The following is a 17,315-nucleotide window of genomic DNA, read 5'->3' on the forward strand; positions in this document are numbered from 1 at the left end:
TGATCTCCTTGCAGTCCAAGGGACTCTCAAGAGTCTTCTCCAATTCAAAAGCATCAGTTCTTTGATGCTCAGCCTTCTTTATGGTCCAACTCTCACATTCATACACGACTACTGGAAACATCATAGCTTTGACTATACAGACCTTTCTTGGCAATGTCTCTGCTTTTTAATACACTGTCTAGGTTTGTCATAGCTTTTCTGAATTACTATACCCCAATCTTTATAATTGGTGTGGCTCTTCCATGAAGACACACAGACATTATTGACTCAATTCTTTATTTCCCAGCTTTTAGCCACATAATTGGAGAAGGCAATGGCACCCCACTCCAGTACTCTTGCCTGGAAAATCCCATGGATGGAGGAGCCTGGTAGGCTGCAGTCCATGGGGTCGGTGAGAGTCGGACACGACTGAGCGACTTCACTTTCACTTTCATGCATTGGAGAAGGAAATGGCAACCCACTCCAGTGTTCTTGCCTGGAGAATCCCAGGGATGGGGGAGCCTGATGGGAGGCCGTCTATGGGGTCGCACAGAGTTGGACACGACTGAAACGACTTAGCAGCAGCAGCAGCCACATAATAGTTGATCCTGAGCAAATTACTTAACCTTTCTAAGGCCCCAATTTTTCATTTGAAAAATGAGAATCATTGTGTCTTTGAAAAGTTGTTAGAAAAGTTACAGTAAAATGAAAAAAAAAAAAAAAAGTCTTAGAACAGTGCCAGGAATACTGTCAACAGTGAAAACCTGGTTTTTAACAGCTACCCTGAGGCCAGTGCTTTTTGATGAGTGCACGTAAGGATCGCTCTGTCCATCTCCAGAAACGAAGAAGTCAAGTTCTGTCCTCGCCTTGTGAATTAAATAAAATCTCAGCTCAACAACTTGAAACTTACCATGGGGCAAGTCCCGGTCTGGCCTCTGCCCTAAGACTACAAGTCCCAGCATGCCGCGCGCCGGATCTTGCCGGCCCCTTCCGCTCTAGGTACCGCCTCCTCGATGCGCCGGTGTGGGGCGCGCAATGGAAACGGGATGCTGGCTGCTCGGCGGCGAGTTTGAGGACTCGGTGTTCGAGGAGAGGCGGGAGCGGCGGCCTGGACCACCCGAGTCGTACCGCGCCAAACGCTGCGAGCCTCAGGTGAGAGAGCGGGGCCTGTCGGCCTCACCGCAGCCTCCGGGCCTGGTGGTCCCGGCCCGACAGCGCTTCAGACGTCCTACGCCCGCGTAGCCTGTCCCCCGAACCCAGACCCTCTGGCCGCCCTAAGCTCACTTGGGCCTCCCTGCCATCCCTCCACCTACGAGCCGCACCTGCTGAGTCCGACATCCTCTGCCCCGGAGGGAATCCCCGCGCAGTCGGCCATCACGTCACACCTGGCGTTCGGCCGGTCTCACCGCGCCTCGCTGGCCTCACGCCCCTACTCAGTAATCTGTATTAGCTACCATGGACCCTCGCTGCTTCTGCAGCCGTATAGTCAGGGCCCCTAGAAATTCAGCCACCGCCCACTTTTCAGACCTCAGTGTTGTCTGCTCTCCGAACCGGGCCTGTTCTTGTTCACTGAGTTCCCCTTGCCCACGTTAACCCCGCTCAGGTGGTCAAAATCGTTCAATTATCTCCATTTCTCAAGGTCCACCTTAAATGCCGCCTCCTCCATAAAGTCTTTTCTAACTCCCGCTTCGAACCACATTATTTTTGTCTGTTAACGAAGTTGTCAGTATCTCGTAAAGCTCTTAGACCCAGAATGCTGAATGATCACAGGATGGTGCGTGCCTCACCTTATGTCCTCCACACTGCCTACCAGTTTTTGTTCATAGTAGGAACTCTGAATACTTTGCGTAAGTAGAGTATTACCTTGGATTTTTTCTAGTCTGTAAATCTCATCTCACCAATAATAGTTCCTTTTTATCAAATAGTATTCCAGGCACTGGGCATATATTGTCTCATTTTTCCTTAAAACCCCTGTACGTACAGATGTCAGGCACTCTGAAATACCTGGATTGGATTGTATTTTTGTTTTATTTCATTTACATTTTCTCCTTGCCACGTGCAGTCTTTCAGAGTGACCTACTTGATCTGTAGACTAAAACTGGGAAATGGACTTTTGAAGTCCTGTGGTACCACATTAAAAAGCCACAGTTGTGAGATAGGACACTTGGATTCCAGCATTGACTTTACGAGTCAGTAAATTAACTTTCAGAGTGTCAGTTCCTTACTCATCATTTGAGAAAAAAATAAAATAATGTTTGTTGGCTCACAGGGTTATTGTGAGAGTGGAATGAGATAATACTTTGCCAGGTGTGATGTGCTTTTACTTATAAAGTAAAATCCCCCAAATCACTTGTCTTTAGAATTTATTTATTTGGCAAATGGTAACTCTCATAAATTCAGAGAGTTACCATTCAGGCCTCATTCAAGAAATGAATTCAGGCTTCATTCAAGTCCTGTTGGTTTTCCCAAGTGTAAAACTAGGAGTGTGAGATAGATTTGTTTTCCCTTACTGCTTGGTGTGGAACCACGTATTTGTCTTATCTGCACTTCACGTCTTAGTTTTCACCCTTGTTCACAGCTTTTCCCTCCTTTTCTTATCAGAATGGAGTATTTGAAGCCTTTCTCTTCTGAGTTCTTGCATTTGAAAGCCAATTTTGCCTGATCATTTCCCGGTAGAATTTCGACTATTGGATGGAGGTTTGCAGTAATGCAGCTGTTGTTCAAGAAGTTGGGAACTGGGGAGTAGTAAAGTGCAAAGCAAAATTATGAGTTCAGTATATAGACTGTTATTAGGTTACACACTGCTTCAGGGAGGACAGAAAAGCAGTGGTTGCTAGCTTTCTCCACTGTGGGGGATCAGGCTAAGGAGGGAACTATATTACTAAGATAACAGGGTGGCCGTGATACCCAGGCATCTCTCTTAGAAATAGAACTGAGAAAGTTTGACACCATGGTGGAACTATCACAAATGCAGTTACTTTTGAATTAATAACAACATTTAACTGGGGACAGACTTCATTTGACTACATTGTGTTTTACTGTGAGTAAAAGAGAGGATGAGATACTTCTTTGGAGCTGGAAAACTGGCACACGGTATGCTTTTCATCATCCCTGTTTTCTCATCTTAACATTCTTAATGCAATAATAAAAAAAAAATCTGTTTCACTTTTCTTTTTATCCGTAGGGTTTAAAGCAGTAGAAAAGTGAATAAAATATTCCAGATGGACTTTTCCTGAAACTTTTCTCCTACAATACGTTGGCATTTGATTGCATGGAAGCCTCCTTTCAGCCTTAATTTCGTTTCTTGTCTTTGCTTAGATTCTACTTTTTGCTTTTACACTTTCCTAATAGCACTGTAATAGCAGTTCTTTCCTATGTTATCTCTGTAAAGAGTTGTTCCATCCACCCTAAGAAATTCTCTGCGGGAAAACATATCTCAGTCTAAAGAACCACTGTAAACTGTGCTAGTTAAATGTAGGTTCCCAGGCCCTAAACCCCAAATTGGAAGTGCTATGGAAACTAAATACTTTAACACTTGTTTAGTTGAGGTATCATATTATTGGTATATTTATTACTGGTGATAATTTTCATAAAAACTGAGTCACCATTAAAATTGTCATTCTTGGGACTTTTCTGGTGATCCAGTGGTTAAGAATCTGCCTTGCAATGCAAAGGACGCGAGTTCGAGCCCTGGTCTGGAAACTAAGATCCCACATGCTGCAGGGCAACCAAGCCTGCCGGCTGCAACTGCTGAGCCTGCCTGCTGCGATGAAGACCCAGCACAGCAAAAACAAAACAAAACACTTGTCATTCTTCTTTATCAGATGTTTTCCTGAGTCTTATCCTGGAGAAGTATGTCTTTTCTGAGGTTTAATCAGTTGTATGTGGGAAATTGCTCTTGAGTCTGGGATGGAAAGGACTTCCCAGGTGGTGTTAATGGTAAAGAACCCAACTCCCAATACAGGAGACACGAGATGTGGGTTCAATCCTTAGGTTGGGACGATCCCCTGGAGGAGGGCATGGCAACCCACTCCCATGTTCTTGCCTGGAGAATCCCATGGACAGAGGAGCCTGGAGGACTGTAGTCCATGGGGTTGCACAAAGTTGGACACGACTGAAGTGACTTAGCACTCCTGCACATGGGGTGGAAAAGCATAACCTCCTTCTCTATAATATGCTGTTTTCACAATTTCTAGTGGTTTTATGAAGAAACAGGGAGCAGCGATGATGTTGAAGCTCTGACTGTCCAGAAATTCAAAGGGGACCTGGCCTACAGACGGCAAGAGTATCAGGTAGAATTTAACATATAGAAGATTGTGCTGCTTGAAATGTTCTCTTGTTCTGTCCACTGCAGCATATTTAAATAACAGTGTACTATAATAAGTGTTGCTCTTGAAGATGAATTTGATCCTTTGTGAGATGTGTTTGTACTCTTAGAATCCTAAGCTTCTGGCCTTCTCCACACGGCTCTGTATGCTTTGTTTCCTGTCACTCCGGTATAGCGAGCTTGTTTGGATCCTTGTAGATTACTTATCTCCTCAGTATGCAGAAGCCTCTAGCTTGGATACCTCGTGGGGCCACAGGAGTAAGGCACCCCAAAATGTGTTTTAAAAAAGAAGTGGGGGAAAGAACTAACAACTAGCTATCAGCTTGCTTTTTATATTGACTTCATGTCATCTTCACAAGGATCCTGTTGTTGTTTTGCTCATGTGAAAAGATTCTACAGCAAGTTAGTGGCAGAACCGGGAGTCACATCCTGGTCTTTTGGGCTCCAGGATGTTTTAATTATATTCTCCAGACATTTCTTCTCTACCTCTTAGAAAACTAGTACCGACTGAAATGCTCAAGTCTTCCTTTAGTTCATTGCAGGGTCAGTTATAACATTATCTACTGCCTAGGAAACATATCACCCCCATGACTGAATTCTTTTTTCATATTGTGTTTTCTGCCTTTCTCTTCATCCCCTCCCTTCATTTGCCTTTATTTAACAATTATTTGCCAGAAAGCACTGCAGGAGTATTCCAGTATCTCAGAAAAACTGCCATCTACAAATTTTGCCATGAAAAGGGATGTCCAGGAAGGCCAGGCTCGATGCCTTGTTCACCTGGGAAGGCACAAGGAAGCCCTGGAGATTGCCACAAACTTGGTGAGTGGTTTCTGTGCCCGTTTCCATTTGCTTTCCTAGGATGACTGAATAGTTTATTTAAAAAAAAAAAAAAGACAAAACAAAAAACAACTTCTTGCTGGCAGCAAAATCTGTGGGTTTGGATAAGCAGAAGGAAATTGTCAGTGGTAGAAGAACTTTATTATGATGAATAGTTTTGAGCTCCAGACATAATCATTTCCTTGTAATATTTTTTCCTATGTTATGCTCAAAATTTTTCATTGCCTGAAAACCTCACTTGCAAAGGTTTTACTCTTATTAGGAGTAAATAAATACTCAGTAAATTACCAGTGATCTTTTTTCTTCTTTAGGTGTTTCGTTGTTGTTTAGATTTTTATCTTTCGAAGTTTCTACAATGAATATGTATTACTTTTATAAACAGGAAAAAAGACTGCCAGAAATTGAATAAATATCATACTAAGCCAGGCTTAGTCCTTTTTATTCTTGATGGAGTCTGCAGAATTTTTTTAAGCAATAAAAAAGAGCACTGCTAGATTCTGCTTGTTTTTGTTTTCAGATTAAAGCACCTGTAGGTTTTTTGTGTGGAGAAGGCAATGGCACCCCACTCCAGTACTCTTGCCTGGAAAATCCCAGGGTTTTTTGTGTAAATTTTGTATGGGAGTGAGTTTGAGTCCACCAATCCTAGTTTATAGATGACCAGTTTTCTTCCTTAGAGGGATGTAATGAAGCACCAAGGCACTGATCTTGAATCCTTCAAATCTTGGCCAGAGGTCAGCCTAAAGTATGCATGCAATTGAATTGTCCTCCTCTATCTTATTAACTAAGAGAAATCCTTAAATTTACTTGCCTGGGCTTCATTGCATAGGACCTCAGCCTCTTGCCATGAGAGGAAACCTTGGCGGTAATGTTCTTCAGAACATGGAAAACAGCTGTGTTTTGTTCTTTCCTTTTCTCCCCTCTACTAATTATGGGTTAATTCTTAAAACCAGAAGATAAGATTACCCTGTTAAGGAAGCACATGGCATGAACACAGTGAACTTGGTGGGTTTTAATAGTGTTCAGCCTCCCTGGTATGCAAATTAGCAGCAACTTGGGTTCTTTTGGTTGATTTTTCTAGATATCCGTCACCTGTCCTTCATTACGGCTCGGCTCTACCATTACCTATCTCTCCCTCGCATCTCCTGATGTCACTGTTGTGCTTTGTCTTCCCCTGAGTACCCCTGAAGGCAGCTAGAGTAATGTCAAGGCTGGACTGTCTCTGGTTCCTTCTAGCTTAGTGACTGTTTCTGTGGCTCAGAAAAATGTGTTGCCAATCAGCAGATGCCATCCGGAGTGTGAGATCCAGGCAGAAGGAGGGACCAGTCAGAAGCCCTTCAGCTCCTCTGTCAGGCCTTGGAGGACTGCTCCTTGGGCTCCTGGGCACCCTGACAGGCAGGAGGATTAGGGAGGAAATGGCACCAGAGGGTCGTGGGTCTCACCCCTTGCTTTGGGGTGAGATCTCTTCACATGATCTCAGTGAACCCTGCCTATTTGCCTGGTTTTCTCATTTCCTGATACCCTGTGTTTTGTTTTCATTTTAAAAGTTTCTCCCTTCTTATAGACCTTCTTTTTTTTATTTGCTCTGTCTTGTTTCTGGGGTTTGTTCCAGCGGTTACTGTCCCCTCATACTCTGTAGGGAATAGGTCAGCATTGAACAAAACAGACAGCAAGTCCTAGAGCTCCCAGCATGACATGAACATTTTATGCTCACAACTTCTGAAGTTTATTCATCTCTCTTCTTAATGATTTTTGAATAAAATTTGTAACAGAACTTATTTCTTAATTTAAATATCTTATAGTCGCTGGTAGGCTCATGTGATAAACTGTGGTAAGGAAACTGCTTTTTGACAGTTAATGACTTTTTTCCCCCCATTTGTCACTTCACAAACATTTCAGTCCTACCATGTGCCCGGTTCTGGGTTCGATGCCAAGGAGAGAGAACCCTGTCCATACCCTGTGTTTACATCACTCACCTAGTAAACTAATGGGAGACTCCTAAGCCCACTAACACACATCAACTCTTCTGAAGTTCCTTTATTCTGTGACTTCTAGCAGGATCTGCTGTAGCTCTGCTGCTTACTAGCTGTGTGACGGCAGGTAGCTTACCTAACTTCTCTGTTGTGACTTGGTTGCCTCGTCTCTAAAATGGGAATAGCGATAGTCTATTTTAAAGGATTGTCATGGGGATTACATGAGTAAAGCAGGTGGAGTAGTGTCTGGCATACGGTTAGCATTCTGTAAATGTTAGCAATCATCACTGTCATTGCATTACAGGACTTGGAATATTCTGGGAAAAAGCACACAACTCATTTAAATGGAATTTAATTTCCAAAGACTTCTTTATTAGTTGTGCTCAGTCATGCCTACTCTTTGTGACCCTGTGGATTGTAGCCCACCAGGCTCCTCTGTTCATGGGATTTTCCAGGCAAAAAGACTGGAGTGGGTTGCCATTTCCTTCTCTTCACTAGTTAGGCCACCCAGAATCGGTGCATCAGAATCATGGTTTGTATGCTACAGACCCCAACACACACTTGCTTTCTCAATGTGAACATGTTTTTATTTGTATTTATTTATTTAAAAGTCTTTATTGAATTTGTTACAGTATTACTTCTGTTTTCTGTTTTGGTTTTTTTCGCCACAAGGGATGTATGATCTTAGCTCCCTGACCAGGGATTGAACCTCTACCTCCTGCATTGGAAGGTGAAGTCTTATCCACTAGAGCACCAGAGAAGTCCCTGGAAATGTTTTTAAACAGTATAGAGCAGTATGGACTGATTGTAGAGGAAAGATTGCATTTCCTGTAGACAGTCTATACATGTTGCTTTTCTTACTATAAGAAACATGAAGATGTATTTCTCAACAGTTATTAGACATCTGCTATGTCTGAGGTGCTGTGCTCTGTACTGGGAATTCAGCATTGAACAAAAACTCTTTTGGAACTTAATAGTCTGTGGGGAAAGAAAGAATACTGAGATAGTAATAGGAAGATACAGTATGACCTAATAGGTTACATGGGGCTTGATTTCCTTTCTTTTCAATCAACATATGGATATTTAGAGTCCTCCCCAAGGTTTCACTCACTGACGTGCCAGTATCTTCCGGCTGCATGCTGGGTAGTTTTATTCTTATTTCTCACTCAGTTCTGTGCAGGAGCTTGATCCAGATACTAGTAGGCCAGATTTTCCTTAGACTTAAAATCAACTGAATCTCTGCAGACTTTGACGTAGAAAAAGAAGCCCTCACCCACAGGGATTTTGCCATATGGCAAGTTAGGCAAGAGGCGGTGCCTCTGGTTAAGTAGACTTGAAAAGGATTTTCTGATCAGAAGGAAACCAAGCAACCCCCTCTGGCCAAGAATAACTGGTCTTGGTAATGGTTACCAGAGAAGGCATTTGGATTCAATTACGATGCATCAAGAAACACTGAGAGCTTCAGGGCCATCCTGTTTAAGATGTCTAAGCCAAGTAGAATTTGGAAATAGAGTCCATTTGAATCCTCAAGGAAATTGCCATTTGGATTTTTAGAAAGCCTGGAATATTAAAATGGAACCATTAGCCCAGAGTATAAAAAAGTTGGCTTGGTTCTTTCAGATGTCTGGCTGAAGACAGTTAAGATTTTTTTTTTTTGACAGTTAAGATTATAATGCACAATTGAAAAAAAACTGACACAGAGGTTTTTGGTACTGAGCTTTGCCAAGCCACTATCATCTGGATTATGTTACTGCTGTGACATTAGGGTGTTTGGGAATGATTGGTAATATTTTGTTGGGTAGTGTATATTGAGGAGCCTGACGGGATCGGGGGTCACAGAGGGTCGGAGGCGACTGAACACACACACATATTTCTCTAGGTTTATGGTTTCAAAATGAGATCTATTGAGAAACATTTAGTTTGCTCTACTTGTGTGGCTAATGAAAGATACTTGTGATTTAGGACATGCACAACTTAGATTTTTAGGCACCTTCATTTTTATATGGGAAACATCCTGTAGTTTAAACATTTTAACCTTTGTTTTTTCTCTTTAGGAAAATAAAGCAACTAACACAGACCATTTAACCACTGTACTCTACCTCCAGTTTACTATTTGTTCCAGTTTGCAGAACTTGGAGAAAACCATTTTCTGCCTACAGAAACTGATTTCTTTGCATCCCTTTAATCCTTGGAACTGGGGCAGATTGGGAGAGGCTTACCTGAACCTGGGGCCGGTGCTGTCAGCATCGCTTGCGTCATCTCAGAAAGAGAACAGTTTCACCTCAAGTGACACGGCTATCAAATCCTCCTTTCCCCACTCAGGAAAAGACTGTCTTTTGTGTTTCCCTGAAACTTTGCCTGAGGGCTCTGTGGAAGTAAGCAGTGGTAACAAGCAAAGGAATGAGAAAGCTCTTAAAAATATTCAAAACCGTATGACAGAAGAGAGAGCAGCAGTGTTGCTAGAAACTCAGATGAAAGCCTGTGCCTCTTTTATACGAACCAGGTAAGCTCAGAGTGGATGGAACACACATGGTGCTAAGGTCGAAATAAAGGTTTTATTTTTTCTGATTTTAAGCTTGTGAAAATTCTAGGCTAGACACCTGATATATGTTTTTGAGATTCTTCCCATGGTCTTGACGGGATCCTTTGAATGTGCCCTTTTAGTATGTAAAATTTAAAAACAACTGTGCTTGCTCAGGAATACAGCTCATATCATCAGTCAAGATATTACGGTTGGCAGATGTTAAAATTGAGGGGGGCGGAATTAAATATATAAAACATTGACGAAGGAGGAAACGATATTTTAAACAAGAGATTTTTCACTCAGGTTCCACAGAAAGCTACCAAAGAAGAAAATCAGACAACCCTGAAGAATCTGCCTTGTGGGTGAGGGTGGATGGTGGTGCCTCCCCTGAGACAGGACAGCAGCGGGAGAGCAGAACCAATCGAGTCCAGCTGGAGCCTTCCGTGAGGAAGTGGGAGGTAGAGCTAGAGGAGCTCCAGGAAGGATCAGCGATTATATGGAGTGAGAAATGGCTTTGAAGGCAAGAGCTCATGTGTGGCCTCTTGAGAAAGCAGTTTCAGTCACGGTGGTGACAGGCAGATGGCAGAGGATGGAGGGGTAAATGGACATGAAATGGAGGGAGCCAAGGGTAAGCAGTATTGTCCAGTAATTTCAAGAGCACGAGAAAGAAAGCAAGGACCCAAAGGGGTCATGTGTGTGAATGTCTCCGAGGCCAGTAGATGCTGTGAACAGTCAGAGTGAAGGCCAGTCAGGTCGTGTGTTCTTCTCTAAAACTCCAGCAGCTTCCCGTTGGACTGACATAAATTCCATGCTTCCTTCCATGCTCCGCGAGGACTTAACATGAGTTGGCCCTGCCCTTCTCTTTCACTCTAGTTTGTTTTCTTCCTGGCTGTGTTTCGGTCACAGAGATCCTCCTGATTTTCAAACACTTGAAGCTAGTTCTTGTAGCCGGGCCCCCTTCCCTTGGCTAAGCCCCTTCTCCCAAATGTTCCTGTGGCTGCTTCCTCACCATCTGAACCTTAGCGTGAATGGTGGCTCAGAAAATTCTTCCGTCACAGCCCTGTCTGAGGTAGACGCTTCCTCCATCCTGTGTCAAGTGTTTGTTTCATGGCCTTCATCACTGCCTGAGACTAGCTTATTACCTGTGATCATCCTCCTTCTGCTCCTTGAGGCAGAAACCTGTCTGTTTTGCTCACCAGTATCCCTCAGTACCTGGAGTAGTATGTGCATTTCTGAAGGCAGGAAATGAGTGAACAGGAGAGCGCTGCTTCTGGGTATAGCAGTGAGGCCAGAGGGAAATTGGAACAATCTGCACACTCAGTGTTTTAGAAAACAGTGAAGAGAAAGAGCTGTGAGAGGAGAGCAGGAAGAAGAAGAGAGGGGACCAGGGCACGGCCATGATGGGGAGGTCAGGGGTGAGCTGATTGTAAAGTGGTTATCAGAGGGTCACTGAAGGTTTGGTCCTGCTTCAAGTAATTGAAGCATGCTGGAGAACCTCCTTAGTCCTTGAGATCGGGTTGCTGTGGCTTCAGGAAGACCGAAGGGTCACAGAGCACCGACTTCAAAGGAACTCCTCCTGGCACTTCTGGGGAGGAGCCTCTGATGGGGAGCCTTGTTCTCTTCACTTGAAATCGTTTGTGCTTTCAGTCGCCTGACTTCTACAGGAAGCCCTTTCGAGGTCTTGCTCTCTGAAGGTTCCTTTGGAAGCTTGGTCTATGAATTTTAGAAAAGATGGTTCTCCAGTGTAATGATGTGCAATTCGTTGAGAGTAAAGAGCTTTAGGGATTCAGATGAAGGTGAGGACCTTCTCCTTAGCCTAGAGGACTCGCTTCCAGCCCAGTGCCAGTGCTGTGTATGAACGGGTCTTTGTCCTTCTCGGGTGCCTCCAGACTGGGACCTGCTGTTTTTCAGGCTTTTGCTTCAGCTTGCCCAATGTCAGCAAACATCGTTTGCTTTGGAGAGGAACTTAAAGACTCAGCAGGAAATTGAAGATAAAATGAAAAGGTTCAGCTTCAAAGAAGACACTTTGCTGTTGATAGCAGAGGTGAGTGTGTCCCCCAGGGTTTATGTGAAATGAAGCATCACAGATATTTTTCCTGGCTCCGAGACCATTAAGAAAAAACCAAAAAAACACAGGGCTAAATTGCATCTTCTAGAGGACTTCTGTCTCCCTTCTTCCCGTACCTTTTGATCACTTAACTGCTGAAAGTGGCCTCTTCCTCCTCTCTGTCCTGCAGCAAGTTCATTTACTTGTCGGTGCTTGTTAGCACCTCCCTACTTGAACATCAGAAAGGCCCCATAATTGTTTCGTGAGTGCTGAATGAATGAATGTTGACATCTGGGCAGCTCTTTTGTCTGTCTTTCCCCCCATTTGTCCTCATAACAGCCTGTGGGAGGACAGAACTGGGGTGAGGCTCACAAAGGCTGTGACTTGCCTAAGGTCAGATTTTAAGTGGCAGAAGTAAATGGGAACCCCTCCAGCTTCAAGTCCATTTTCTTTCTGCTCCACCCTGTTATTACTTTGACAGTTGCTTAGAAACTCAAATGTCAATTTTGTTTAACTGGTATTAGCTTTTTAAAAAATATGCTAATTGATAAGGCTTTCTGTGATGGTCCAGTGGTTAAGACTCCAGGCTTCCACACTGTAGGGGACCTGGATTTGATCCCTGCTGGGGAAACTTAAGATCCTGTATGTCTTGCTTTGTGGTCAAAAATGTAAAAAAAAAAAAAAAAAAAAAGGTCTTGAAATTTCTTAACATGGTGTTTGGAGATTATCTATAAGTTTATGTTATTCATGCTAATTCCTTTTAATATGTAATTGAAACTTGACAGCTCAAGCACTTTTCCCAGGAGAATAGCTCTTTATCCATATACCTTCTAACATCATTCTTTCAAGAACTGCTGATGGTCTATCTATCCTGTCTTCTTCCTGCAGGCTAAGCTGTCACCTGGACCCCTTTTCCCTCTTCTGGGGTCATCACTCCCGTCTGTTCTCTTTGAGCCTTTTTTCTGCCTTCCCCTTCCGTGGGCTCATTCCCTTGAACTCTCAGACATACAGATAGACCATCTCTCCCGAGTTCACGGCTGCTTTCCCTTCCTCTCTGCTTCCCATCTTTCATAGCATTCAGCGCCATTGACCACTCACGTTTAGTTCCCTCTTCCTTGCTTCTGAGCAGCTGAACTGCTAAAAATACTCATCTCTTTTCTCCTTTATTTCTTCCCCTGCTGTTTGGGACTCTGCTGGTTTCCCATGTCTTAAGTAGTGACATTCCCTGAGCTTTCACTCGGGCTCTCTGTTCCGTCTCTTTCTCCCACACAAATCATAACCATGCTTGTAGTTCCTGTTGTCACCCCTGGGGTAATGGACCCTCCAGTCTGTGTCTCTGGTCCCATCTTTGGAACACTTGCCTCCCATCTCAGATCAGTAACTTAGGAGTCATTAATCCAAGTTGATTATTGATCTGCTGTGACTTCGAGTACAAATGTAAAATGAGGCTACTTGGCAAAACCACCTTTAGTCAGTCTCTGGTCAGCGCCCAGTGTAGACTTGGCCATCAGTAAGTACCCGCTGAGGGGAAGCAGAGGGGAGCTAGAGAGAGCCGTGTCTTTGTTCTAGACTTAGTTTGTTTCATCGATCCTACCTGTCTTTCTCCTTTCACCCAGACCTGACCGTCCCTCGCCATGGCCTCTCCTCTCCAGTCTCACCTCCTGCAGGGCCCACGGCCAACACCCTAGTTCCGTTGCCTCACATCTGACTCTCATAGTGACCTCCTGCCTTGGCTCCTCTCTCTCTCCCTGCAGATCTGTCTTCACCTGTGCTGCTGGGCTCATCTTAAAACATGGCTTTGACCATGTTACCTGCTTGCTTTAAAAACTAAAATTCAATGTGTCACCATTACCTTAGAGGTCGGGTCTAGTTCTGGTACCTTGATATGGTGTCTGAGGCCTTCCTGAGAGTAATCTCAGACTTAGGGCCTGGTCATTCCTTCCACAAACCTTTTGCTTCCACTGGACTAATCTCCCATGTCTAACATACCTGTCATGGGTTTTCCCATCTCCATCTACTTCCTATTCTCACCCTCAGAGACCCAGCCTGGGTCACACATCCTCCAGGAACCTTTTACTGAACGTCCTGGTCTGTGGCATTTTCTCCCTCTGAGCTTAATAGAGTGATTGCTGAATTAGGTAGCTCTTTGGGCCCCTGAAAATATAAGAGTGTCTTATCTTTTCAGCTAGATTTTAAGTTCCTTGTAAGACAGCCTTTGTTGTTGTTATCCACCTCTTGCGATCCCATGGACTGTAGCCCGCCAGGCTCTTTGGTCTATGGGATTTCCCAGGCAAGAATACTGGAGTGGGTTGCCATTTCCTTCTCCAGGGGATCTTCCCAACCCGGGAATCAAACCCGTGTCTCCTGCTTGGCAGACAGATTCTTTACCACTGAGCCACCTAGGAAGCCCGGTAAGGCATCCTTAGGAGATGTCTTAAACATCTTCATGTTCTTCACCATGTGTGATGGATAATAGTTCTCTGTCTGTGAATTATGCACCTGCTGAGCTCTCTTTTTGAAATATTGCATTGTTTGAATATTGTTATCATTAGATTCTATTTTTTTTTAATTAAAAAAATACACTTTTGGTGTTATATCTCAGATTTTAAAATTCTACATTTCATTGAGTCCAAGCAGTCGTCAGTTGTTAAGACACATCATTAATTGATGTGCCACTAAAAGAAAAGTAAGATGCTTTTTATACTATGACACAGCAGTGGTTATAAGATACAACTTGGTTTTTAGAAATGTCAGGATAGAAAAACAGAAATTGTCTTCCAGTTGATGAAATTACCATGCTTTAATAAATCCTGACAGTTGCTACTCATGCTGTCAGCCTTTGCCTCAAACAGTAAGTAGTCTTTGAAGATTTAAAGCCAGTGGAACCTGTTCTTTGAGTGGGTTTCTAATCCACTATGATTTGAGTATTCACGAACACAGAGGACCTCAGGGTTTGTAGGAAACCTAGAGATCATCTAGTCCAAATCCAAGTGACCAGTTCCCTCTACCACATCCCTGCCAGCTGGCTCCCTGACTTTTCATGATGATTGGTGGGAAATGTTTGGGGTGGGAATTGTTCACTGTCCTTACCAAAAGTGGTCCCATCACATAGTAGGTTCAGATCCAAGCTTCCTGCAAACGCAGCTTTGTGGGTGTCTTGTCGAAGAGAAGCTCACACAGAATCTGGACCTGGTTCTCACCAGTAGGGGGCAGTGTTGCACCTTCAGAGAGCTGGCCCGCTCACAGGTCTCTGGGGTTGCTGTGGTGACCATCCTGGAGGGTTGGAGTCTCTCTGGGTCAGGAAAGAGCAGACTCACCTGCTCGATGCTCAGCTGTTTGCTGCCTTTGGCGTCTCTGGAGAACTTCATAAGAAGGTCTGTGCTCTCTGCACAGTAGCATTATGTTCCTCCCAAGCCTGCTCTTCTGTCCTTTACAAGGAGGAGAACCCCTCACGGTTGCGTTCTTGCCCTCCAAAGATGCTCTGTGATATACGAAGGTCGACTCGGCACTCCCTGTGACCTGAGTGGTAGTCCTGCCACGTTTGTGCCTCCCTGACATGTTCACTCAGGGAAATAGAGTAGCAGTAGGATATTCACGCAGGTGGTCTTGGATCACTACTTCATAAACATCTTTTCAGTATGTTGAATTGTCAGAGTTGTCCCCTGGCTGCTGAAGAAGTTCTGCTTTTGTGTGAAATCCTTTGCATTTGATGACTAGCACGGTCTTCCATTCCGTGTCTGCTGCACCTGTTATTGGGAAAGAGTTTTATCTTTCTTCCCCCCTCCTATTGCAGGTTATGGGCGAAGATATCGTCCCAGAAAAAATCAGAGATGAGGTTCACACAGAGGTCAAGTGTGTTGGCCCTGCGGCCCTGACTGCCTTGGTGATCGGGTCTTCGAAAGAGTTTGAAGACAAGTGGTTCAGAAAGATCAAAGACCACTTCTGTCCCTTTGAAAATCAGTTCCACACAGAGATACAGATCTTGCCTTAGTGGTCCCTATAAAAACAAAACAAAAAACATCTTGTACTGTATTAAGTGTTCTGGTTTACTTCAGACAGAATCCTCTGCTAATGGAATATACTGAATTAAAAAGTCATCTATGTTTTATAAAAATGGCTTCTCTCCCAGATAATTTCTACTGTATTCAGTTTCTTGATTTTTTGTTTTCTTTTTAGATTTCTGTCATTCACTTGTGTGACACCTACTGCCCCTTTAGAAGATATCTGTTGGGAAAGTGTTTAAAAGGGACTCTTAGGAACTTGCCTGGCAGTCCGGTGTTAAGACTCTGCCTTCCAATGCAGGGGTTCAGGTTCAGTCCCTGATGGGGCACCTAGGGTCCCACATGTCATAGGTGTGGCCAAAATTAAAAATAAATACAACATTATAAATCAGCTATGCTTCAATTTAAATGAATTTTTTTAAATAAAAGATACTTTTAGATTTTATAATCTTTTAAAAACAGTTACTGTATTAGCAGTGTAAGTATCCATGTTGTTTTGGTAAATTCATCGTGAGTGACCAAGAATGCTGAAATGTGGTAGGAAGCCATTTCTAGGAAGGGTGTGTCGAAGGCTGAGATTTACCACAGCTCTGAGCCTGTGCATAAACCTGCCAATGTCATGGAGGCTACAGAAGACTCGATTACTCGTGGCCCAGGGAACAGGATTGATTGCTGTTGTTCGTTGCTCAGTTGTGTCCAACTCTGTGACCCCATGGATTGCAGCACACCATGCTTCCCAGTCCATCACCATCCCCCAGAGTTTGCTCAAACTTATGTCCATTGAGTCGATGATATCATCCAGCCATCTCATCCTCTGTCGTCCCCTTCTCCTCCTGCCTTCATTCTTTCCCAGCATCAGGGTCTTTCCAATGAGTCGGTTCTTCGCATCAGGTGGCCAAAGTATTGGAGCTTCAGCATCAGTCCTTCCAATGAATATTCAGGGTTGATTTCCTCGCAGTCCGAGGGACTCAGGATAAGCTTCAGCCTATTTGTGTCCATTCCTTTGCCTCCAAGTCCCAAGGCAGGTGACAAATATGGGCCCAGACGAATGAGTATATAAGCAGTGAGGTGTATTAGCGGAACCCTGAGCTCAAGAGAATCAGCTCCTTTATAACAAGCAGGAAGCAGGCCTTCCCTGTGCTCCAAGGTAGGACAGGTCTTTTTTAAGGTGGTTTGCTTTTTATGCATCTCTGAGAAGATAGTCTGGAATGAAGTGCCTTGCTCACAGGCTGTATTAAAACATGAGACCCATGTGGCTCTGTTCAGCCACACACATTATACTTGGTCCGTAACATCATCTTCAAATAGAAAAGGCTTGCTTGAATTCTCTGGGATGGAAGAGCTCCCTTATGAGAAATAAATTTTAATAATAGACCAAAACTTCATCAGATATTGCTCCCCACAGCTTTTGATTTTATTTTTCTCAGCAGAAGGAAGAGAATTCCAGCCCTGGGCAAAACGGTAAAGTCATCAGTATCTCCCATCCACTTCACTGTTCATTTCTTTCCCAGGCCCCTTCCCAAAACAGACAAAGGTCTGGTTTTGTGAAACTCTTACTATGAGTGACTGAGAACATGACTAGCAACTGCAGGTTTAGTCATTTAATCTCTAATGTGAAACAAAAGACTTT

At 43.8% G+C, this 17,315-nt stretch overlaps 1 protein-coding gene across 1 annotated transcript; it reads left to right on the forward strand.

Annotated features, from left to right (window-relative positions):
- The first annotated feature begins 607 nt into the window (after nt 1–607).
- On the forward strand, nt 608–15,798 carry C14H8orf76 (chromosome 14 C8orf76 homolog). The gene is made up of 6 exons (NM_001205614.2): nt 608–1,131; nt 4,176–4,271; nt 4,982–5,125; nt 9,168–9,616; nt 11,549–11,681; nt 15,478–15,798. The coding sequence occupies exons 1-6, from the start codon at nt 1,015–1,017 to the stop codon at nt 15,673–15,675; spliced, it is 1,137 nt and encodes a 378-aa protein (NP_001192543.1). The 5' UTR covers nt 608–1,014; the 3' UTR covers nt 15,676–15,798.
- Nucleotides 15,799–17,315: the final 1,517 nt, after the last annotated feature.

The sequence above is a fragment of the Bos taurus genome, chromosome 14 (assembly GCF_002263795.3).
Source record: "Bos taurus isolate L1 Dominette 01449 registration number 42190680 breed Hereford chromosome 14, ARS-UCD2.0, whole genome shotgun sequence".
Taxonomy (NCBI): Eukaryota; Metazoa; Chordata; class Mammalia; order Artiodactyla; family Bovidae; genus Bos; species Bos taurus.

Bases quoted from the DNA above. Each gene is read 5' to 3' on its own strand.
- C14H8orf76 (NM_001205614.2), top strand. From the start codon at position 1,015: ATGGAAACGGGATGCTGGCTGCTCGGCGGCGAGTTTGAGGACTCGGTG. The intron at 1,132-4,175 runs GTGAGAGAGCGG...CACAATTTCTAG, and splicing joins CCAAACGCTGCGAGCCTCAG to TGGTTTTATGAAGAAACAGG. The intron at 4,272-4,981 runs GTAGAATTTAAC...ATTATTTGCCAG, and splicing joins ACAGACGGCAAGAGTATCAG to AAAGCACTGCAGGAGTATTC.